The sequence below is a fragment of the Blennius ocellaris genome (genome assembly GCF_963422515.1).
Source record: "Blennius ocellaris genome assembly, chromosome: 7".
NCBI classification, from domain to species: domain Eukaryota; kingdom Metazoa; phylum Chordata; class Actinopteri; order Blenniiformes; family Blenniidae; genus Blennius; species Blennius ocellaris.
The window spans coordinates 15,506,465-15,529,950 of record NC_137656.1 but is presented as its reverse complement, the minus strand read 5'-3'; the positions used below and the strand labels follow the sequence as shown (position 1 = coordinate 15,529,950).

Genomic DNA, 23,486 nt, shown 5'->3' with positions numbered 1-23,486 from the left:
CGGCTTTTTTTTCTATTAATTAGACATTTGAGTCTTGGCATATCTGGCTATAAAAAAAAAAAAAAATCATATAAATGGATTTGGGATTTGCCAGGCATTTCATGCGAGACTAGAAATCCATCAAAGACGGCTGAAGTCTTAATGTTTGGGTGTCTAAGCCTGAGCAGGATCAAATCCTAGAATGAATAATGGCTTCACATTTGTCAGGCTGCCAGAACACATGCCTCCAAAGTAATAACCCTTAATTATGTTATACGTCTCCCTGTTTAAGTTGGCTGCTTTACAAGCTCGATGTGTAGCATTTGTTCTTCCGCCATCCATATTATGGTTTTCATCCCTAAGGCCCCTCTTGAATGAGAATAGAAGACCACCACCTGAAGGAAACTGTTAAACTTGTTTTTCTCTCCCCGCGTATGCGTTTCAGTTCTCTGACCAGGTGGTTTTCTGTCACTGTTTTTAGGTATGAGAGTGTGATCGCCACGCTGTGTGAAAACCTGGACTCCCTGGATGAGCCAGAGGCCCGTGCTGCCATGATCTGGATTGTGGGCGAGTACGCCGAGCGCATTGATAATGCCGATGAGCTGCTGGAGAGCTTTCTGGAGGGTTTCCACGATGAAAGCACTCAGGTGCGTTTCGGGGGTCCGTGGGGGAAGTTATTTAAAACAAATTCCATATTCAATGGTCGTCGTACCAATGCCCTGCATCAGTTTCCGTCAGTCAGAGGGCCAGCCAGTCGGAAATAATTGGTTTGCTCCGAAGGAGTCGTCGTGTCGCACACGAATGCGAGAAGAGCTTCAGAGGACTGATCTGATTTGACTGTTTAATTATTTTCAAATGAGAAAATTACAGAATCAAAGGGGTGTAATATTTTTGTTTTACTGTGACTAACCTTGTTTAATGAGAAGACGGTGCAATAAGTGGATCAGTTATTATGCGTGGCTCAGAGGCATGTTTTGTCGAAAAGCCAGCCTTTCTCTCAGAAGAGCTTCCTCCTCAGCTCACTGCTTTTCGTCGAAGCTTTTGTTGGACATTTTCCTCTTGAGTAAGCTGATCGATTCCCTAATTGTTGCCTTGGAGAAGCTTTACAGATCATAAATACAGTGTTTGCGGGTAGAACGATATGCATTATGGATAAAATATCCCCAACTGTGCCATGATGCAGATTAAACTCGTAGTGGAAACATTTACTGGTTGAGGAAATCTAAACCTTGAGATTGCTTCTGTTTCATTGCTTGATGTCCACTGCAGAGCTGCGAGTGTTGAGCCCATTATTGGGATGCACTTGCTCACTCCACTTGTACTTGATTGCATTCGGATGGGAGCAGCTGTAACACCGGTGTCTGTGTGCACTGTGACCTGCAGGTGCAGCTTCAGCTTCTGACTGCAATCGTCAAGTTGTTCCTGAAAAAGCCCACAGAGACGCAGGAGCTGGTGCAGCAGGTGCTCAGCCTCGCCACCCAGGTGAGGAGAAACACAACACACACCAGCAGTTCAGCTCATACGTCTTTATTTAACCGCAGTGTTTCTGGCTGCAGTTTCCTGATCACCCCCCCCCCCCCCATGTTTTGTCCACTACTTTGAGCTTTCCGTCATTGTCTTCCTCCTCTTAGCGTGTGCAGTTTGCTCCCATCCAAGCCTCTTTTAATATCATCTTTTCCCCTAAAAGCTTTCTAATCTAATATCATTGTAATATTTGTTTCAGAGACACTTTAGTATCGATGGTATCATTAGGCTGAACTTACTAATGGCTCCAGTGATTTGAGTGTACTTCACTGTGCTCAAACTTAATTTTGTTTTAATGACTTTCGGTTGTGAGCTGATGAGTTCACTTTCTGGAAAATATCCTGTGTTCCCATGAAGTCTGCAACACGAATACCAGGGTGGCAACGGAGAACTGTCTTTTTTTCCTCATCCTTGTTCTCTCCACCGGGAAAATGACTGAACGCAAGCAACGTCTCATAACAATGCTATCTGGATTTGTCTAATTTGATTCATCGCTTCAAATATGTTTCAGGAACCTAAACAACGTCTTTCTAATTTATTTCATTGTGTTTTTTTTTAAACCAAAAACAGGTTGTAAGAACTGGAAATTCTGTCCCAAGAGTGTGTATTGTTTGGAGTTTTGTTCTGTTCCAGTGCACAAAGCAAGCAACAACAGAACGGCAACAAAACTTTATTAAAAAAAACAACTAAATGAAACAAAAACACTTTCCTTGCTGAGTTTGCTTTATAGATGATTTGAATTTGTTGAAACTCTGCAAGCAGTTTTTTTTTTTTAAAACCCTAATTACAAGTTGCAGTGTGAGATTAGCTGTGTTGGCTCTGTCTCAGATGGACTCTTGTGTTCATCTTTGAATTGCTGCAGTGGCCAACAATCAAACACCTATTAAAAAATTGATGTGTAATATTGTTCATTCTCATCTCCTTCACCTCCGACGCTCTTTGCAGGACTCCGACAACCCAGACCTCAGGGATCGAGGCTACATCTACTGGCGTCTGCTCTCCACAGACCCCGTGGCTGCCAAGGAGGTGGTTCTGGCCGAGAAGCCTCTGATTTCTGAGGAGACGGACCTGATCGAGCCCACGCTCCTGGAGGAGCTTATCTGCCACATTGGCACTCTGGCCTCTGTGTACCACAAGCCTCCAAGTGCCTTTGTTGAGGGCAGCCGTGGCGTTCAGCACAAGAGACTCCCCGGCAGTGCTGGATCGTGAGTCATGCTCTTTGTTTATTTATTTATTGACCCACCGAAGGCAAAGGGTGGTTGTTTTCTGAAGTGGACATTGCAGTTAGACTCCGCTATTATGTTTTTTCTGTCAATTCTGCTGACCAACAGTCTCAGCAGTGTGAAGTCGTGTGGACGTTTCTCTGCAGTCTCTGTTCCCTCCAGATACACCTCGTCACATTACAGTTACTGGTCTTCTCGAGGAGTACACGTATCAGTGGGTTAACTGGGATGGCAGCGACGTGAAAGTGACCAGACGGGGCTGGTTTGTCAACGGTCCGCCTTGAATTAATGAAGTCACTCACTTTTCCTCTGTGCAGTGGGGAGAGTGTCGAGAGCCCAGACACGGGTTCTGCTGCGGCCGTTTCCGACGCGCCTCCCGCCGTCATCCCGTCCCAAGGAGATCTCCTGGGAGATCTTCTCAATCTGGACCTAACACCTCCCACCGCGACTGGGCCACCCCCACCTGCCTCTACTGGCATGCAGATGGGTGCTGTGGACCTTCTTGGAGGAGGACTGGACAGCCTGGTACGTCTTCGCTTTCATCACTATTCATGTGAACTCTCGCCTCCTTGAAAGGTTTTTTTTTTTTTTTGTCGGAGGCTCAATTTTAAATGGGCAAATGGTAATTTCTCTGTTTATTGCCTATTATGAGTGCTTTTCTTTTTTTTTTTTCTCTTGACTGTCGTATGTTCTTCTTTCTTTGTTCAATGCTGCACCTGCAGATGGGGGATGAGTCTGAGCCGGTAATTACCTGGAAGGGGATGGCACATTAAAAAAAAAAAAAAAAACCCATAACAGGACATTATCGAAGATAAATTTAATTAGTGTTGTTGGATGTGTTCACACTTTGTAGGCTCAGTCAAGCGCTGCCACTTTAACTCATAGAATAAATGCCTACATTCTGCAACTGCAGAAAGCTTGTTAATGTTGGGACTGCTTCCTAGATTATTAAGAAAACTTAAATATATATTGTATGACTTTAATGGTAAGGCAAAGCCTCTTTAGCCTGGATGTAAGCTACTCTTGAAAGTGTAGTTAAATGGATCTTTAGTAAAACATTTAGTCTGAAATAAGGTCTTAAAATGTAGGTCTTAAAACGACTGGAATCAGAGGTTCAGGACATCAAATTTGATATAAGGCAGAATAATTTTATTGAGCTTTTTATATTATTTCATTTTAAATTTAGATTCTACAGCAACTGTCAAAAACAATTTGTACATTAAATCCATCTATGATCAATTTTGAATACAGCTTTATAAAAACATTTTTCTTCACATATCGAAAATAACTAGCAGAGTATAGTGTTGCCGAATGTCTTAATTTATCTGGTTGTGCTCGTAGAATGATCATTTTGAGGCTTGACTATTTTTGGGGGGGATTCAGAGGCAGCTGGGCCACAAGTGTGAGCACATCCTCACTGTCGTCTCTGTGCATCCGTCTGACACTCCCATTCATCATTTATCATCTCTTGTGCTGAAATGAGCAGGCAGCATGTCGGTCCAAGTCCCATCTCTTTATTTCTGGGCTCTGCGGTGTGTTTCATCTTCCAATCAGCCACCCATTCCTCTGCGGACGGACGCTCCCCAGTCACCTCAGCCCCCACCTCAGTCCCCGTCGCCCCCAGATTACAGCCCCACTGAGGTTGGTCCAGAGGGGACCCTGCTGGACCACAAAAAGGCCAGCACCAGTTTAGACCAAGCAACCCGGACCCCCCCCCCCCTTCTCCGATGTATCACTGTACCCTCTGATTAGTCCCCCCCCCACCCCGATGTATCACTGTACCCTCTGATTAGTCCCCCCCCCCCCCAAGCAGTGATCTGTGCCCGTTTCTACTTTGTGTTTGCACTCTTCCTGTTTTCCTGCGTCGTGTAGAATGAGTTGGTCGTAAAATGCTGAGATTTCACTGCCAATGCTGCACGCAGTAGTTTGACTTTCGTTGCCCTGTGGAATCCTACCGATAGTTTCACTTCATCCTCAATCCTTTTCACCACACGGTAGTAGATTTATTCTGTGATCCACTCTTGACCCAGTGATTTTTGCTAGACGTTCAGCTGTGGACGCGGACTGGTCACATGAAGGTGTGATTGTGATGCACTGGTGTCTTTCCTGCCGTTGGCTCTTTATAGCTTTAAACCCCCCCATAGCATTCACTCGTCACCGAAAGACGTTAGACCAGGGGTGTCAAAACATCTGGCCCGTCGAGTGGGTCCACTCCCATCTGTCTGTGAAAATCAACAAAAAATGAAATCAAATAAACTGCTGTTTGTAATGTTTATGCTGTTTTAGCGCAAGCAAAGGACATGAAATCCAGTGCCGAGGTCTGAGCAGAGAGATCAATAATGCAGTGGTAAAAGCAAACTACCTTGTTGCCAGTGAAGCAACTTTAACATCAAGGCCAAACTGAGTGTTGGTTTGTGAAAAACTTGTTTTATTGAGACTGCAGAGACCGTTTGCCTGTGAGAATCAGCAGCAGCCTTAAACAGTGTTGCAGAGAGGATCTCTGATCTTTTAACAGACAAACAAACTTTTTTTTTTTCCAATCCAACAAAATTGAAAGGAGAAACGACAAGCCATACATTTTGAACTTTGTACAAAATACAGTGAAATGTATAATAACAAAAGATGTATCATTAAAAAAAGGCAAACTTTAAAGCTGTTTAAGGAAACAAGGACAATGACAGCAATTTCAGAGATCATATTGGACTATATGTGGCTATTAGACTAAAATGAGTTTGACACTCCTGCGTTAGACTCTCACACCCCTCCTTCCTCCTCAACATCTCCCAGAATATTATATAATATTGCTGCAGCTTTTCACATGTTGTCCTTTTCTTCCTCTCATGCCCAGCTCGGAGGAGACCTCGGAGGAAGTCCTGCTGTAAGTCCAGACTTGCGTTGGGGTTTGATTAGTCGATACAAACTCACGGTAAATGTTTGACAGTGACGTGCTGCTTTGCGTCCTACAGATGGGAACTGGATTCGGGGCGCCTCCAGCGTCAATGCCAGCTTCCTTTCCTGCCCCAGTTAGCGGCGGACTGGATGACTTGTTTGATCTTGGCAGTGGAGTTGGGATGCCGATGGGATCCTTCACTCCCCCCAAGACTGTGAGTCCCGACAAGATCAGAAAGACGAACAAGAAGAAGTGATGGAAGCAGATAGGACGTTTCTCACTCTGTCTTTGTTCAGGTTTGGCTTCCGGCTATGAAGGCCAAGGGTCTGGAGATAACGGGCACTTTTGCCCGCCGCGCCGGGGTCATCCAGATGGAGATGACCATCACCAATAAAGCTATGAGCGTCATGAGTGATTTTGCCATTCAGTTTAACAGAAACAGGTCTGCCCTCCCCGCTAACCACTGGAAACTTGTCTTTATCGCCATGCACGTGTGGTAACACCGTGTCTTTTTGCTGCGCCGCTCTCCAGCTTCGGCCTCGCTCCAGCCGGCCCGCTCCAGGTCCTGACCCCCGTTAGCCCCAACCAGAATATCGAAGCGAGCCTTCCGCTCAACACTGTGGGACCTGTCATGAAGATGGAGCCCCTCAACAACCTCCAGGTGAGAGTTGATACTCGCGAGCGTGAGCCAGTGTATATTATTTTCAACACCAGCAATATCGGTGCCAACGAAGCCTGAGATGCGATGACCTCATAAGGTCATTCGGTCGTGTAATTTAAACGGAGCGAAAATTCAATGGTGCATGTTGACTTTTCCGTAGTAAAATGAATCCTTTGTTTTGGCTCAGTCTGTTCAGGCGCAAAGCTTGCAAATATTTTGGCTTCTTTCGTCATGTGGTCTGTTTCACTGTGTGTCCAACAAGACACGGCTGCCGCTTTCCACCACGTCCCCAAAAAAAATGTTGCCACACGTCTTCTCCCATTAGTAATGCACCCTTTGCCGTTATTCAGCTATACTGTTGAATTCCCACGCTGTGAATAAAATGGGGATTAAAACATAAAACGGACTTCAGAGGCGTCGCAAATAAAAGCGCAGCAGAGGCTGGCTGGCTTTTGATCAGGGTGGTTCTTTTAACAGGGCAGGGATGGTGGACGGGCGCCGTGTGCAGCTGGACGGGGAAGATAAGGGTGTTAAGGGCGGGCGATAGAGGTGGGGGTGGTCATTAGTGGTCTCTCAACACATGGCTTCTTTGTTTCTCCTGGCCTTTGCAACCCTGCCAGCCTTTTTTTTTTTTTTTTTTCCCCCTTCCTCTGCTGCCTCAAGGGCGTCTTTGATGGCCACTACTGTCTGTTTTGACATACCCCGATATTTTACTTAAGAGATGTTTCACATGAGCTTTGTCATGTTGGGGCATACTATGTCTCAATATTAATCCGAGTACCGTTTTGACTCTCGCTGTGTAGGAGCAGTATTTTCTTTTTTTTATCATTATTCAAATGCTCAAATGGCTGAAACTCTGCTCAAGTCAGCACAACTCATGAAACGGCTTCTCTTAGTATTCATGAATATTTCTGCGACAACGAACCTCCAGCAATGAACGTTTAAGACAAAACCACTTTACTCGTTGTACAAATTGGCTTGAATATTTCACTTTGTCGCACGTAAAGAGGCTAATCGTTACGTTGTAGCAGCAACGTTTTCAGAAATGTGGCGTGATGTTATTGATCTGTCAATTTATTACTGTGGGAAGTCAAGTGACATTTTAAATGGCCTTGAAAGGGGTGAAAACAAGAACTCCGTTATTGGTAAAAGGACTTCATTTATATGGGAGAGTGTCACTTGATCAGGAGTTGAATTTAGGAACACACACACACACTAATGGTGATCGCACGTCGTGGTTCAGCGTCTTGCCCAAGAACATTTTGAAACGTGGGAAGAGATTGAACATTCAATTGGAAGACAAGCTGCACCACCACCTGAGCCGCCGTTGCCTCCTTATTGAACACTAAAAGGCCAAGTCGTTTGTCTCATTAAATATTTAGCTTTACTGTGCAACCACTTCTGTCGCCTTGGAACTTGTGAAACATGAATTAATCTGTCCTGCTGTTCGTGTGGTGGTCTGTGCAGATTAAATGGCTTTGGGAGGGTTTGTAATTGATGATTTTTTTTTTTTTTGGAGCATGACAGGAAGTTATTCAGAAAACAATACATTTCTTGTTTTTGTTGACTATCTGCAGGTGATTCCAGGAAATTTGATTTGGGAAAATTAAAGCAAAATGTTTATATATATATATATATATATATATATATATATATACACTCAATGTAAACATGTCGGATGAATGACAAAAACAGTTTGAGAACTCATTGAAATTCAAAATGATTTAAATGAACATGGAGATGGACAAGTGGATACAGAAAGGATTTGTATATGTATATGTTACAAATAAGACTTCAAATATCCTGTGAGCCAAACCTCTGATAAACTGGAATGAAACTAACAAAGTCTTTTGTATTGTCACTTTAAAACTGACACAATGTCACAGTAAAAAAAAAATCCATTAATTTGTGTGGGCTTAAGCTTGATGTTCGGCATGGAAAGATATTGTGTATTCAGTTTATTGTGCTTAAAAGTTCAGGCACACATTTTTTTTCTTTTTCACAATCGTTGTAGCTGAAATGGGTATCGGCTGAAGCCAAGGCTAAAGAATGGTAAAACACACTCGATAATATCTTTCTGTACAAAAGTCAGACTGGCGGTGTGTCGGATGAACTTCTGAAAGCACACAAGTTCGGCTGCAGTGTCAGACCTCCTCTTCTTGGCCACTTGACCTCTTCATAATCGAGCCCCAGTGTCCAAACACTCGGCATGAAAGTCCAGTGTTTGTACCGGCCTCCACTGCAAGACGGGAATAAGACACCTGGATGATTTATTCATGACTCATTCCTCTGGTTCTCCTCTGGTCTTTCTCTGTGGAGCAGCCGTTCGCTGTCAGGCTCTGGTGTTTATTTGAGGAGCTTGCTTTATGACACATGTGTTGGTGTGTTTAAGTGTCCTGTATTTGATCCCGGAGGGTCCAAAGACCAGACGGTGTCGGGAGGGAAAACAGGCTCATGAAATGCATCTTTGTCTCGTCATACAAAGTTTTGCTTGAGGGCTATTTTAGTTAATTTGATGACATTTCGCTCTTCTGTCCCTTATTTCTGGAATTTATTTTCAGCCTCGGCCTGCTATCTTTATCTCCTTTGCTTTAGCGATTTATTTTTTTTTTATCCTTTTTTTTTTTTTTTTGGATGAAGGCGCTTCAGAATGCTGTTTTTAGAACGATGAATTTAGCGTCCAAGTCGAGTGTTGATTAAACGAGCTTCATTTGATGTAATACAATAAATTCTTACAATACTATGACAACTGCAAATGCATAGATATTAGATCCTCTGTGATACATGGTCAAATCCAAATAAAGTCTGCTTGGAGGGAAAATGATACGTTTTCATATGAACTGACAAAAGGTTTCTTTCAAGACACCTTTAAGGAAAAAAAAGTAGTTAGGAATTTGTCTTTTTCCTTGTTCAGTAATGTGTCAGTGGTCACAGGTTACACACAATTCTATATTTTACTGTAAGATATTGATGCAGTGTTTCAGACACCTTGTTCAAGTAAAACTACTTTCAGCTTGTAGCTCGCTTCAGGTTTCCAGCTGACTTGGTAGCACAGTGATAGTGGGTGACATGACATCAGGAATAAGTGATGGTGGCACCAGTCGGGTTGTTTTCCTCAGTAAATACAAGCTTTTTCCAGCTTCAAATTATGACTGAAGGTTTCTGAGAGAGGAGTGTATTGCTCTATCAATGACTCTGTAATTGGAGGCGTTGTACAGAAAGCACGATCAGGCTGCACAAAAAGTCGCACATTGAAACTTTGTTCTTCGGGAAATGGAAGCGCCACCTCACAGTGAAGAAAGAATTCACTCAGTAGACAGATCGAGACTCCAATCTTGCCAAAACAAAGCTGTTTAGTGGTGGCCGCAGAGGATATAAAGAGTGTCTGACAACACCACTCTTGTTGATAAAAAAATGAATAGGACTCGCTACACTCTGACAGTTCCAGATCTGTGGCGGTAGGATGTATGGAAGGTGACGGGCAGGTTCAATGATGAGCATGACCATACGACCAATGCTGTGGATATCTTTCACTGCCCCAAACTTAGGAAATGCAGACATGTTTATGGAGTGGACTTAATATAGAAACCTATGATTGATTGCGTCTCTAACAGTGTCTGAAGCATCAATCACACGTCAAAAAAAGTTAGGTCGCGTTCTCCAGAGACGAGCTTCGTCATTTGGCAGCTTTTTAGAGAAAATAAGACGGCAACAGAATGAGGCATTTATTGAGGCTCTTAAGAAGACTTAAAAAAAATAAATAAATAAAAAAAAAATTGTCATTTCTTAATACAGCTGAATTGCCTCTTTATATTTGAATTCTGGTTGATCAAACTTGTGTAGTTTGAGTGCCATTTCAGTAACAAATATGGTACATGAAGTACCCAGTTTTCACTTAAAAAATAAGTTGTCTGCAGATGAGGCTTGATTGTGATGGAAATTCCAAATAGAAGTATTGGTCTCAGAGTTTCAGTTCACTTTGCTCTATGGTTTAATATACGTGTGTAAGCGCAAGAGTCAAATTCCCGAAACATTACTGCTCATTTGTTCAGTAAACAGCACACATAAAGCTGCCATGCCGTTCCTTGAAGAGCACTTAAAATGCAATTACTGATGTATTGCTTCTGGTTTCTCCTCCTGTTGTTGTTCTCCTCCCTCCTTGGATCTTAATCTCTCTCGCAGGTGGCTGTTAAGAACAACATCGACGTGTTCTACTTCAGCTGTCAGTACCCCATCAGCATGCTGTTTGTCGAGGACGGGAAGATGGGTGAGTGCTCCTCGGATAAATCTCGCCACTCAAAAGTCTCAAAAGGCCCCCGGTGACGTCGGCCCGCAGACGCGTACGTCAGTGCCTCAGTTCGCGGCGTCACCGTCGCGACTGTAGTGAGCGTGTCGGTCGTTATCGTCTCATGTGTCACTCGCCGCGCCTGAACTCGCTCTCACATCTGCACTGGGACCACACGGCCACTGCCGTATCACACACGGCCTGGTAAGAGTATTGCGCCCCCTCCCTCCCTCCCTCCCTCCTTTTGTTTGTGTGCTGTTGTTTGATTTATTGTGGGAGAACATGTTGCCGTCTCTCCCCGTGGAGCGCTCTGATGGGTCGGACAGCGGGACGGCTGCCAGAGGCTGCGAGCTAATGCTCTGGACCCTCGGCCCCAGCAGGGACCCTTTATGTAGAGAGTGAAATCGAGCCACATACTTACAACTTGGACATTTTATTTTGCTACACTGTGTACATTCACCTTTACAAAAGTCATGTTTTGGTTTTTTTTGACATCTCTGTATTTGCAATATGTGGTTGGTCCTCTCTCATGGATTACGGCTCTTCGTCCACAGAGAGACAAGTCTTCCTCGCCACATGGAAAGACATTCCAAATGACAACGAGGCCCAGTTCCAGATAAAAGAGTGCCATCTCAGCTCAGGTAAGAAGCGTGGATACACGCCACACCGCAGGCACGTGCCTGCAGCTTCTTGGTGTGAAACTAGACGAGCAGAGCTGCGGCTCAACCTCGGAATCAGATCGTCGTTAATGAAGCAAATTGTATTTGATGAGAACTCATCAGCTGCAGTCCCTATTTATGTGCGATAATTCAGTTTTAACACAAGTGTGCAAGCAGCTGAACTGGAGAAGAATTCCTAATGACGGCTTAATGGAGATTTCCCCCCGCAGATTAAATTTCTTCCTTATGAACAGAGAGGGGAGGATTTCGCATCCTGCTGGGGCGCAACAGCAAAACCAAGACCGACGAGAAAAGTTAATTCCAAATTAGTGGCTGTATCTTTGCTGCGCTGACGGCCTGCAATAAAAATTTCTATTGGATGACGAGAGCGAGAAATCCTTTATGGTCTGGTACATCTAATGAGAGCTTTAGCAGACAAGTGTAGGGCATTACAGGAATCAGAATGTGGCTTTTCATATAAATCTTATAAACAAAACCCAACCTGGAGCCGATTTTTTTTTTTTGGGTGAAACTGCCGAGAGTTGTGTTAATTTCTGTTCGTGTTCACTGAACAGATGCCGCCTCCAACAAGCTGCAGGGGAGCAACATCTTCACCATAGCGAAGCGTACGGTGGACGGCCAGGACATGCTCTATCAGTCCATGAAGCTCACCAACGGCATCTGGGTGTTGGCCGAGCTGAGGGTGCAGGCAGGAAACCCGAATTACACAGTGAGTACAGCCGAGATTCACTCGCGTCGCGGCAACGTCAACATCTGTCGTGCTGGTCCGGATACACGAGGAGGGCTCGTCCTGAAAATGTTCCATTCCAAATGCTTTGGACGGAAGTCAGGATGCCCTGCTGCGGCCGGAGCAGGCGGGGGCGCTATGATGGCAGGAGATCTGTGAAAGGGATCAGCGGACAATATTGGAGACCGTATGTGAAGCTATTTATAACCAGAAACTTATCTATCGGTCATTTATCTGTGAGCAGCTGGTACATTGTCAGAATTAACTCGTGTCTGTTGGGATTTCCCACGAGGGCTTGGCTCTTATGAAGCTGACCAGCATCCGTTTGGTTTACAAGTCTTTGTTTTGCGCAACACAAGCAGATATGTAATGTCGTACCAACCGGAGTTTGGATACCATCACACTGGATACCTGCATCACATCAATTTCTTTTTAATTGCACCATATGAGCTCAAAAGATTATCAATCAACCACACCTTTTTTTTTTTTTTTTTTATACATCATCTTTCAAGGTGGTAATTAATACAGCTGCAGACAAGAAAACCGAATGAAAATGAAAAACTATTAAAATCAGCAGGTACATTTTAGATGCAAATGCAAAACAAATGGAAACGGAAACGTTTTTTTGCTGGAGTACAAAGAAAGCCTGGAGCATGATGAGAAAACATCAAAATTCAGACGCGTTACTGATAAAAGTTATTCTTAAATGCTCTAAATATGCAAGTATTCGTTAGTGCTACACAGTGGCTGATGTCTTATCGGAGCCTTATAAAGGTTTCATCTTCTAAATGAACATTTAATTTACGAGTGTAATTTGCTCAGACTCCTAAGAGGCCATCGTTAGCATTGATTCATGCTTTATATGTGCAGTATTAGTCCTTTAGAGGGCCTCAATTACCATCTCCGGTGATAGTCTGTTTGACCGTTCCTTTTTACAGGAAGTTGCCACAGCGAGTCTTTGCAAGCTGCTGTTGTGTGTGAAACAAATGAAGCTCGTTGTTCTGCTGGAGGCCCTTTCTGCTGCACCGGGGATTCAAGCGCAGGTTCCCCACACTTGTGGTCGACTCTTGTTGCCCCCACCAGAGGGATTTTGAGTACATTCTATCATATCAACTATAAAAGTCTGTTTTAAAATGTTCTGCGTTGTGAACCAGATGCTGAATGAAATGGCTCATTGGACAAAAGGTCATTATCAGATTTGTTCCAGAGGATATGTATCCATACCAGTGATGTAAGAGCCAAACTGTTTTTTTAAAGAATCCCTCTCATCTCATTTTACATGAAATAAGTCACCTCTTCACTCCAGAAGCTGCTCTTTGTCACCGAGAAGGAAATAAATGTAATAATCTGGTTTACAAGAACAAAGACATCGGAGTACTGGGGAGAAATGTGGACGTCATTATCTGATAAAGCAGATCACTTCCCGTAATTGACCACGAGAATAATGTGACAATAATTGGGTGTGTTGGTGTGTGCGGTGAGGAAGACGTCCACCTCCAGGCCTTGTGCTTCCAGGGCACTTCAGGACCCAGACGGGTTGAATAAAGTCAGTGTGATAAGAGTCGAAAAATACTGCGATGGTTGCAGATAAAGAGATAAAAAAAAAAAAAAAAGCGGCTTATCTGGTTTTGGACGAGCAGAGAATTGACTGAGATTGATGTGCAGTAATGGGCTGCGAAGGTGCGGCTGAGGGGAGGTTTGATTTGGTGACTCATCCAATCTGTGCACATGTCCATTAGTGCGCACATGCATTTAAAAAATGTTTTTTTTTTTGCGTGGCGTTCCTTCGTCAGCGTGTCGAGGCTCTGCTCTTGATGGATTGTTTTTGGCTTCGAATTTCTGCAAGACTCCGTCCCGGACGGTGACCTTGGCACGACTCTGTTCTCGCCACTCGGCTCTGAGTTTCCGAACATGTTTTATTTATGAGGCGGCGTTAACCGTCGTCTTGTTTCCTCCCGTCTAGACCGAGCAATTTGTCCATTCAGTCCTTCTGGTTCAGTTAAATCTTTCGATTTTTTTTTCAACTGGTTCACACTTTGCACAGCTCATTGTGCTCAATCCATTTCACCTGCTATAGACTCAAACAACCACAGTCCTTGAGTGACGTCATTCATTCAGGAGGTTGTTCATGTCCACCCTTCATATTTTGCTCCGCTCCCGTCTTTTCGTAAATCTGACTTCTAAATTGAAAACGCTCCATCACCCTGTTCTGTGGAGAGGCGCAGATTCACCGCGACTGAACTTTGGAGTCGACGTCGCTGCGAGTCCAGCGTTGTGCTCTGACGCTTGTCCCACTGCGCCGCTTCCTGCTGCACCGTCCCTGCGCTCCTCTTGGCTCAGGACATTAAAGCCAAGCTGCCACAGCCTTTTTTGTCTGCAGCTATTTTTAGCAGCAGACGAAGCAAAGCCTGCATGTTTTTCAGCGCCCGTGCTCCTCAGGGTAAGACGTTATAAATAAAGCCGCGTTATGTAATCTATTGTCATCACTGGAAGCGTGTTTGACGTTTTGGCCCATTTCCTTCCGATGTTTCAACACTTGGTGAGACTCTGTGGGCTCCCATGATGCTTCACTTCACATGTATAGCTGTGTCCCCAGATCCACACTCCCAACTCTGCTCCGAGATGAAGTTTGACGACGATGGCAAAGCGTTTAAACTGAATATGCCGTGCGCGACGAATGGACTTGATTTTTGTGAATGCAGCTAATGGGCTGTGTTATCACACGTTGTTGGAGAACAAGTCACTGTTGTAAAATTACATTACAATGGACAATAACTGTTCAAGGACAAAGTCTTACATTTTGCATTATCTCTAAAACCGCTTCCTCGTTTCACTTAAGGACGGTGGAGACCAGCTGGTACCACATTACCATATCACCTTTGAAGTTGAAATGCTGAGCTCGTTCGCTCATTTGGATTTTTCTTCTTTTTTTTAATTTTTTTTTTTATCAAAGTGAAAAACTAATACCTTGTTTCTGCTGAAAACTGAAAAACCCGTTGCAGCTTAAACAAAACTAAAATGGGCTAAATGAGAGTGAACTGAACCGATGAAGGGACGGCTATCTAAAAAAAAAAAAAAAAGAGCTGGAACTCACCTCAAAGCTGCTTAAAGCCGAGCAGAGCTGCAGATTCACGTGATGTTTCCCCCGTGTTCCCGTCACCTCAGTCGACCCCTTCCACACCGTCACATTGTGTTCATCTCATCTCGTGACACGTCGGGACAAAAGCGTCCTGCTCAAAGTTTTTTCCTTTCTCTCTCTCTCTCGCTCTCTCTCTCCCCCATCTGCGCTCATGAATGCTTAACAATATTTATAGTGGAGAAGTGGGACGTCGCTCTCCTTGACGTGAAGCATGTTCTCTTCTGCCATCTCTTGTCCCCATGGCAACGATGTGGCCAGGGGGCAGGTTTTTTTTTTTTTTTTTTCCCTTTTCTTTTCTTTTACTTGCCATTTGAGCTGATGATTCCTTTTCTTTATGTCACAGTGAGCTTTGGCATGGAAACGGACACCACAGACATGACTGACATTCCTCCACACAAATCACAAGTGAAAACCAGTGTTTTTATTTGGTTTAAATAATTGTGGTCTGGTGTCCTGTCCTGGGCGAACCCTGCCTTTTGGCTGCATCCTCCCAAATTGGATGAAACGGTGTTGAAACTGGATGAGAGACAAATAAAATAAAAATAATGGAGCGACAAAGGATTAGATGAAGGGGAAATGGTCAAATATTTCATGAGAATAACCTTTAGCCCACAATAGTGGGAAGAATTTAGGAGACAAATGGAAATGAAAGAATAATTCTGATACTGTGAATGTGACAAATGCAGGGTTTTTTTTTCCCCGAATAAATAAAACACTTGTGAGAGATTTGAAACGAGAACAAGTTGTTTTGTTTTAACCTGCTGGTCCAAACCCTCATTGGCACGAACCCAATGGTCGCCCACGTCACTTGGCATCCATCAGCTGTGGGCTTTAGCGTGCGTCAGTGTGAGCTTGCTCATGCAGTGAAAATGTGGGATATAAGCAAAACAATATATTGTGCTGGCATTCAACATGACTGAACATTAGGCGGCGGTAACTTGTGGAATCTCCATGCGAACTGAAGACTCAAACCGTCGCGATGAATTCTCACCTGACTACCATTTGTTCAGTAAACGACCTCCAACGGGACTCCGGACCCGACGTCGGGATTCGGAAAGGGTTTGCGCCAGTCGGCGTCCCCGTCTGGCCCCGACGTGGCTCGTGTCATGCGGGTGTGAACACCGGTGTGACAGGAGGAGTCGCTCGCTGCAGTGAGGCATTCTCGTATTTATATTAAGGGAAAGATGCACTCAAACGCCAACGTCCACTTCAAAATTTAAATAGATTGCTTACAAAATCCAATTCTGTTTTAAGTTTCTTTCCAAATATGGAGCTGTGTTTAGTTCCTCTATTGCATTTCGGAGCAAAATTGGTGACAGTTGAATGATCCCATTGCTTTCCAGTGTCACAGTGTGACTTTATTAAACCGCCATCTTGTATTGAGCGTCTTTCATCGAGTTATCTGCGTCATCCTGCATTAGAGAAGCTCAGCGGCTCCAGGTTTTACAAAGACTCCTGCAGTGTTTTCATGCCGTTTTCTTGTGTAGAAGCCTTATCTTCACTGATAGTATAGAAGCTCGTTATTATTTTAGGTCCATTGTATTGATATAATGAAACAAAAGCACTGTTATGAGGAGAGAAAAAAAAATCTCACAGTCCACCAAAACCTGGCTGGCCCCAGGCTTCCTGTTTTTTTGTTGTTGTTTTTTTTGCATGTGCCCTCATTTAATGCGCCGATTTCAGCAGCGAGCCCTGAGCTGTCCGCAGGAAGGCTGCAGTTAAAGGCTCTCCTCACACTGCTGCATTTCTTCACATCTCACCCTGTGGTGTTCGGAGCGCAGCCGACTAAATGATGCCAGCAGCATGTATTAGTAAAGAGCCCCGAGTGCACCAGTGGACTTTTGAAGGGGCTGCGCAGTATTGGCACTTCATTCAGCCGCAGCACCCAACAGCCCGTCCCTCCGTTTTGATATTTGGAGTTATGAAGGAAGTCTCCTTTTATCACATTTCTTTCAATCATTGATCATTGTAATATTTATAAAAACCCCGCCGTGTGCTGATACAGACGCAAAACATTATCGACGGGATCACTTTGTAATTACGAGCGTAATATAAAAGTCGGCATGCATGAAGAGAATCTGGTGAAAAGCCCACCAGAAATCTAATGTCAGATATCAGGGTCACTCCGTCCTCGCTGGTTAATAAGACACATGCAGCAAGCAGAGAGGAGATGATCGCGCAGTCATTCAAACGCTGTTTCTTTCAGAGCATAGCAACGTCTGAGACTCGGTTCCTTGTCGTGTGCTGCTCGTGCGCGTCGCTCAAAACTACAACTCTTCAGACGTCCTGAGCACATAGCATGCCTACCGGCTCGGGGTGTTCCTGGAAACCAATTTCTCTCTGCAGAATTTCATTCTGTTCCCAAAAAAGGTTGTTTGCCTTAATAGCCCCTTTATTTATAATCTTCAGCAGCTTTTGAAATCCATTATAGCAGTTGAAGTGTCACGCAGCGCTCTATTCAGGCTCCATTTATCCCATTAACTTCCTAAAAGCATTGCCTACAACCCTGTTAAGAACGAGCAGGTGTTGAAGGGCATTGTCTTGTTTTGTTTTTTTTCTCCCCCGACCAGGATCACGGTGTCGGTTGTTCATTTGGACCACAAGCAGCAGCTGTAGTTCCCTGCAGGTTAACGTCCAAAAACCCCAGTGAAATGTGCTTTACGCCAGAGGACTGATTCTAGTTTTTAATGTTTTGGACGGAGACCGCCTGCCTCCTTGTTTTACATTAAAAGGCTGAGTAACCTCGCTGGTTTTTGCCTGGTTATTTTATTTATTTTTTACATCTCTCTGGTTGTACTAAAGCTCCCATAGACTCACAGACAATGTTATACATATATAAAAAAGACTAACCTACTAGTTTTTCCGGTACTGACTAGTGAAGATGTAAAAATTTGACCTGCGCCACTCGAGTAGAACAAATAGGGTTTTAAATTAAAAAAAAAAATTTAAAAAAAAATCCCAGCAAATAAAAGCTGGAGCAGGACAACAGTAATTATTGGTAAGTGTGTGTCCATGTGGACAAGAAAAATGCAGGTTGTTCTCTACTTTGCAGAGGCATGCTGGTTATTTACAGCTCCAGTCGTAACAAGAAAAAGCAGTGTTGGCTGGTTTTCACCTCGCAGCAATTATTTATATATATATATATATATATATATATATATATATACACACACACACACACAAGTATTCAGAAACACTGTATTTTATTAGTGCAATCCCTCTTTTGTGCCGTGATGGCAGAGTGGGTATTGTGGTAAAGCTGCTCCACTGCTCCAGGTGGGTTTGCGTTTCCTGTAAATAGCGAGCTCGTGGATCTAACGGAATAACGTCTGCAGTGTGATTGCAGCATGATGGTGGAGAGAAACGGGCTCCATCAAACCCCAGGCCTGCTCCCAGCTGAGACCGACATCAAAGAGGGGGAGAGGCTGCCGCTGTTTACTCTGCTTTTGTATCTGCACTTCTGTCTTTGTCTGTCTGAGGACGATAATGCTGGATTAAAAAACTCTGCTAATGTCAACCTGCTTTCCTCTCTGATCAGGGGGAAGCGCAGGGTTTTGGTCTCCTGCAGTAACGGGGCAATTAAAAACAATAGACGATTGTCTACTGACTGTTGTGGCTAATATCACAGAAGTACATAAATAATACCATATAGGACTTTGTTGTTGCAACCTCGTCTTTCCTAATTCTTTTCTTATGGATCTTTGTGGAATTGATTTATTTCATGACTGTTTATTGCTGGAGCATTTATTTCACAGCATCATTGTATATTCTCACCCACAACCAGAGACCATACAGGTTGGGAAGGTTTGAAATGTGTTCAGCCAGTCAGAGAATGCTATAAAAGGCAAGGAAGCATGCGGCTGAACTCTACCAGTGATGGGAGTCGGTGCATTGATGTGTGGTGTCATTTATAATTTGGATTCAGAGCGCTCTTAAATGGTGGGATCAGACTTTAAAACGTGCGCTCCAACCTTTTCGTTTTTGAGTCAAATGAATTCTCTTCCCCTTCCCGTCTCCTGTCGTCCCGCAGGTTTCTCTGAAGTGCAGAGCTCCCGAGGTCTCTCAGTGTGTGTTCCAGAGCTACGAGGCGGCGCTGAAGAACTGAACACTTCACCCCCTCCGGCCTGCCGCCCTCACGGACTCCTGACCCCCACCCTCCTCCCTCCCTCCGTCATCAGGCCCGCCAACCACGTTACAAAGCTCACGCAGCGCAAGGAGCCAGTCTTCCCACTCCGTCTCGTCTCGTCTCGCATGCTGCAGTCTGTGTGTCCTTCAGCCGTTTGTTTCAGATGGGTTGAGGTCTATTGAACCCGAGCTCTGCCCCTCTTCACTACTGCAGACATGCCCTCTCTTTGTAAGTCTGCCCGCACCGCAGGTTTCTGCTTCTGGACAAAATAACCCTTGTTATTTCCCCCTCCGCCGTCCTGACGTCCTCCGGTTTTTCTCTAGAGGGACAGACTTCTCTCACTGTTGCCTGTTTCTCCGCAGGAGGCTCTTTAATCATTTTCAAGCCCCACTTTTCTGCAAATTAGAGGCTTTTTTTTTTTTCTCTTTAGCATCAGCAATCAGCAGGTGAATCATCCCTTTAGGTGTATTTATTTGGGGGGGGGGGGGGTAATTTCAATTAAGTTGTGTCAGAAAAAAAGCTTTAATGCTCCTCTCCCTCTGCCTGTTTGGAGTGCATAATGGCTGTGCGGGCCATAAAGGACACATAAATACTTAAAAACTACACAATAGTTGTCGTTTGTCATTTTCTAGAGTTTTCCTTTGTTGTCTGTGGGTCGCCACAGAGTCCCATTCACAAATCTCCCCCGTAAAGCCGAGTGTCTGCACGGGAACCGTGCTAGTGTGTATTTACTTTTAATTTTTGACATCATTGTCTTGGTCTATCTAGCAGGTAGTCCACCAACTGCGCCCTTATTAGTCATTCCATGGTTTGATTTGTGTTTGTAGTCTCGATGTAACTGTGGGCAAACTGTTATGGAGCCTTGGGTCGTGAAGGTTTTAGATTTACCCCCCTTGGCCAGCGGAGGTTTCTCGGGCTCTCTGCCACTTTGCCCTCCATGTGTCTTCATTACAGCTCTCTGGAGGTCCATGGCTACTTGAGATAAGGGTTCGGGGTGGAGAAGAAAAAAAAAAAAGCTCTGGGATTGAAAGGTGTACACGTAGCAAGCACGTGGGCTCCAGCTTGAACGCGATCGACGGCGAAAAAAACACCCGTGTCCCTGTTTTACCTACAGACGGAATAATTGAATTCCTTTTCCGAGCGATTACGCCGAGGCCCTTTTATCGGCTCTACAGGATGATTGCACCTCACGCTAACACCTTTTTCCAGATTAGAGCGGAGGAAGCCGTGTCCTCCGAGTGTGTATCTCCGAGTGTGGTGGTTGACGGCCCATTCATATGAAATGCTGTACAAAAAAGAAAAGAAAAGTTTAATCAGATGTTTTTGATCGACATGATTTTGTTTGATGTGCGTGCGTCATTTGAAATAAGAACTATTAAAAGTCTTGATAAATTCACATTGTGGATTTTTTTTTTTCTTCTTTCTCTTCATTCGTCAGCCGTCATGACATAAACCAGAGATAAAAAAAAAAAAATGAAGATTCTTTCACGGCACGGTCTGCTGATGCCAGAGTCCCAGTGTCACCGGGGTGAACAACATTCTTATTTGCTTGGTAAAGTCTACGTACCCACTGGGGCCTGGAGTCTACAAGAATTCTATTTGGTGTGTTCTTTGTAATCACGGCTGACCTTTGAGGTGTTCGGGGCTCTCGTCTGGTCCTCTGGTGGCCCGGCGAGGGCACCGATGTGCTGCTACAGTCTCGACAGTCTTCTCAACCTTTATCTTCGAGTGTCGGGGGGGGGGTTTATCCACTACATACTGCATAATCGTGGTGGATCTTTTTTTTTTTTTCTTCAAATGTCTCACCTGCCGTTGGGAAGCTTAACTCGGATTTCCTCTTCATTACCTGATGGTGAACACAAACACCTAATCTCAGATTTATTACTTCGCTTGTATTCAGAGTTCCACAGTCGCATCACACAGGAGGGAAGGTCAGTCCTCCAAGGCTGTCGGAACCCTCTTCCACTAACAAATGATCGATAATATTGACAGTCAGTGATTGATGTGTCCCAACAGGGGGCGCCACTTTACTGCATTCTGATAGCTCAGTTTTTTTGTAAAGGGACTTTGACTTCCAAATTCAAGAAATAGCTTTTTAACTGGACTGAACGGAAGTAGTCATATTAACCACAAAACACAGACGGGACGTGTGTTTTGGGCTTCATAATTCATAATTATCATCAATGTAGTCACATTTACAGTGTCGCTTCACCTCTGCCGCTTTCCTGAGTACTAAACCTGTAATAAAATTCACACTGGAGTCCAAATTTGACAGTGAATACTCACATAGCAAATGAAAAGCAGGCTACCTCCAAGTGTTTGTGTCCACTTCATTATGAGATCACTTTACAATATGCAAACCCCAGACGGAAAGGCCCTGGCTGGTATTTGAACCCATAAAATGCTCATTCAGGCGAGAGCAAAGTCAGTTATTTCTATTGTACAAATGGATGGATTATGGAGCTCATATACTGACAGACTTGACCAGTTAAATCTTTTTCAATAATGCTGCTTCATAAAAAGTCCAGCATGTAAAATGTGTTTCATTGGTGCTTGATTTTAAATCCAACTGTCAGAGATTGAGCTGATTTGATATGTAACACATTCACCGGGCTGGAAATTTGAGACCTTTACAGTTGAACCCTCAAAATATATGGTGAAGTAGGTAAATACATAACATTTACATCTATCACACTGATTTGGCACTAACTCCAGGAAAAAAAAAAAAAAAAAGGTATTGAAATCTACATAATGGCCAGACTAAATTAAAGTTAGTTTTTTTTTGTCCTTCAGTTTAGAATTCACATCAATTCGTGCTCTCCTCCCGTTTCAAAATTAGTTTTACCATCAGACATCCAGCAATATTTACCTTATGAAAGATGTGCTGAATGGTGTCCAAAAAGACATATTTGGCACAGCCACATTATTGCAGAAGATTGAGGAGGCACCACTCAACCTTAAAAACCTGTTTTCAGAATGCAGGACGAAAACCCACTGAACCCTGCACAGGTACAGAATATGCAAACTGCACACTGAAAGTCCTCCAAAAAAAAACAACCCAGATTCAATCCAGAGACATTCCCACAGTGAGGCGAGAGTGCTGACCACACCACTGTGCAGAATGTGTTTTTAATCACCTCATAAAAAAAGGGCATACTGTCCCTTTAAAGCTCTGCTTTTATGTAATGTGACTGAGCAGACTTGAAACCCAATGTCTGCATACTTATCAGAATCCTTAGCCTGATGGCGCTCACATAAATGCTGGGTGATTTTCTCCTTCCTTCCCCAAGGCAGTGTTACTTCTGAGGACTCCAACACACACTCCTGTTGAGACCTTAAAAAAAAAAAAAAACAACCACAGTGGCTGTAGACTTTTAAGTAGTGCTGACTGAATCTGCAAACTAATCAAGAAATGATATTGCTATGTAAAATGTATGCAATGAAATCCTTGAACTGGGCCATATATAATTGGAAATGTCCCTGACTGCAGTGCATCAATGCTCAACACGGTTCAGCCTTTCGATGCAACATTAATGCACAGAGGGGGGGGGCATGAGGTCCATTACACGTGAGGAGGAAGCCCATATTCAAGTCACACCTCATGTGATCTGACAACGTAAATAAATCAATGCCATATCTCCTGCTTTTGATGTGCAGCACGTGACCCATCAGGCTCCTCCAATATACATGCATTTGATGATTCCTCCAGTCGGGGGCTTTGAGGAGCCATTTCCCCCCCCCTTTTTCCCAGTGAGTCTCTTCACATGAATATCAATGCTTTGTAGAAAGGCCTCACGCGCTCTGCGTTTAAAGAGTAATCTCCTGGGCTAATGTTTTGTCTTCTTTGATGCAATCTGGTTTTGTTCTCAGGTGATTCACCAGAGAGATTAATCTTCCGGAGGAATCTTGTTTAAAAAAACAAAAACATATCAGCTTTGAGGGTAGTTAATAAAATCGTTTGCACCTTTCAAGTGCAACTTTAATGGGTCAGGCGGAAGTCAGTGCTTATAGACACTAAATATACACTAAATATGGCGTTTCACGCTGTAATTGTGTTTTTTAAGTAGCGTGCAAAACACACAAATGGGATGACGGTTCCATCTTACAACTACACAAAATATATGTTTTGTTTCTGAACACCTCATACTGTGAGAAGCCTTTGGAACCCCCCCCCTCCCCCCCAATGCAATCAACGTGTTCTTCTTGGTCTTGACAATGTTGTGCAGGCTTTAAGAGGAAAGGGGGCTCCTCC

The 23,486-nt window shown here is 43.9% G+C and overlaps 1 protein-coding gene across 1 annotated transcript in view; it reads left to right on the top strand.

Annotated features, from left to right (window-relative positions):
* Positions 1-20,599, top strand: part of ap1b1 (adaptor related protein complex 1 subunit beta 1) — a 30,228-nt gene extending 9,629 nt beyond the window's left edge. The window contains exons 11-22 of the mRNA XM_080499789.1: positions 461-626; positions 1,363-1,461; positions 2,449-2,708; positions 3,044-3,251; positions 5,575-5,604; positions 5,693-5,830; positions 5,913-6,058; positions 6,148-6,277; positions 10,460-10,544; positions 11,117-11,203; positions 11,797-11,951; positions 19,139-20,599. Of these exons, the coding sequence (XP_080355915.1) occupies positions 461-626; positions 1,363-1,461; positions 2,449-2,708; positions 3,044-3,251; positions 5,575-5,604; positions 5,693-5,830; positions 5,913-6,058; positions 6,148-6,277; positions 10,460-10,544; positions 11,117-11,203; positions 11,797-11,951; positions 19,139-19,213 (1,579 nt within the window). The 3' untranslated portion in view covers positions 19,214-20,599. The remainder of the gene's footprint in view (positions 1-460; positions 627-1,362; positions 1,462-2,448; positions 2,709-3,043; positions 3,252-5,574; positions 5,605-5,692; positions 5,831-5,912; positions 6,059-6,147; positions 6,278-10,459; positions 10,545-11,116; positions 11,204-11,796; positions 11,952-19,138) is intronic.
* Positions 20,600-23,486: the final 2,887 nt, after the last annotated feature.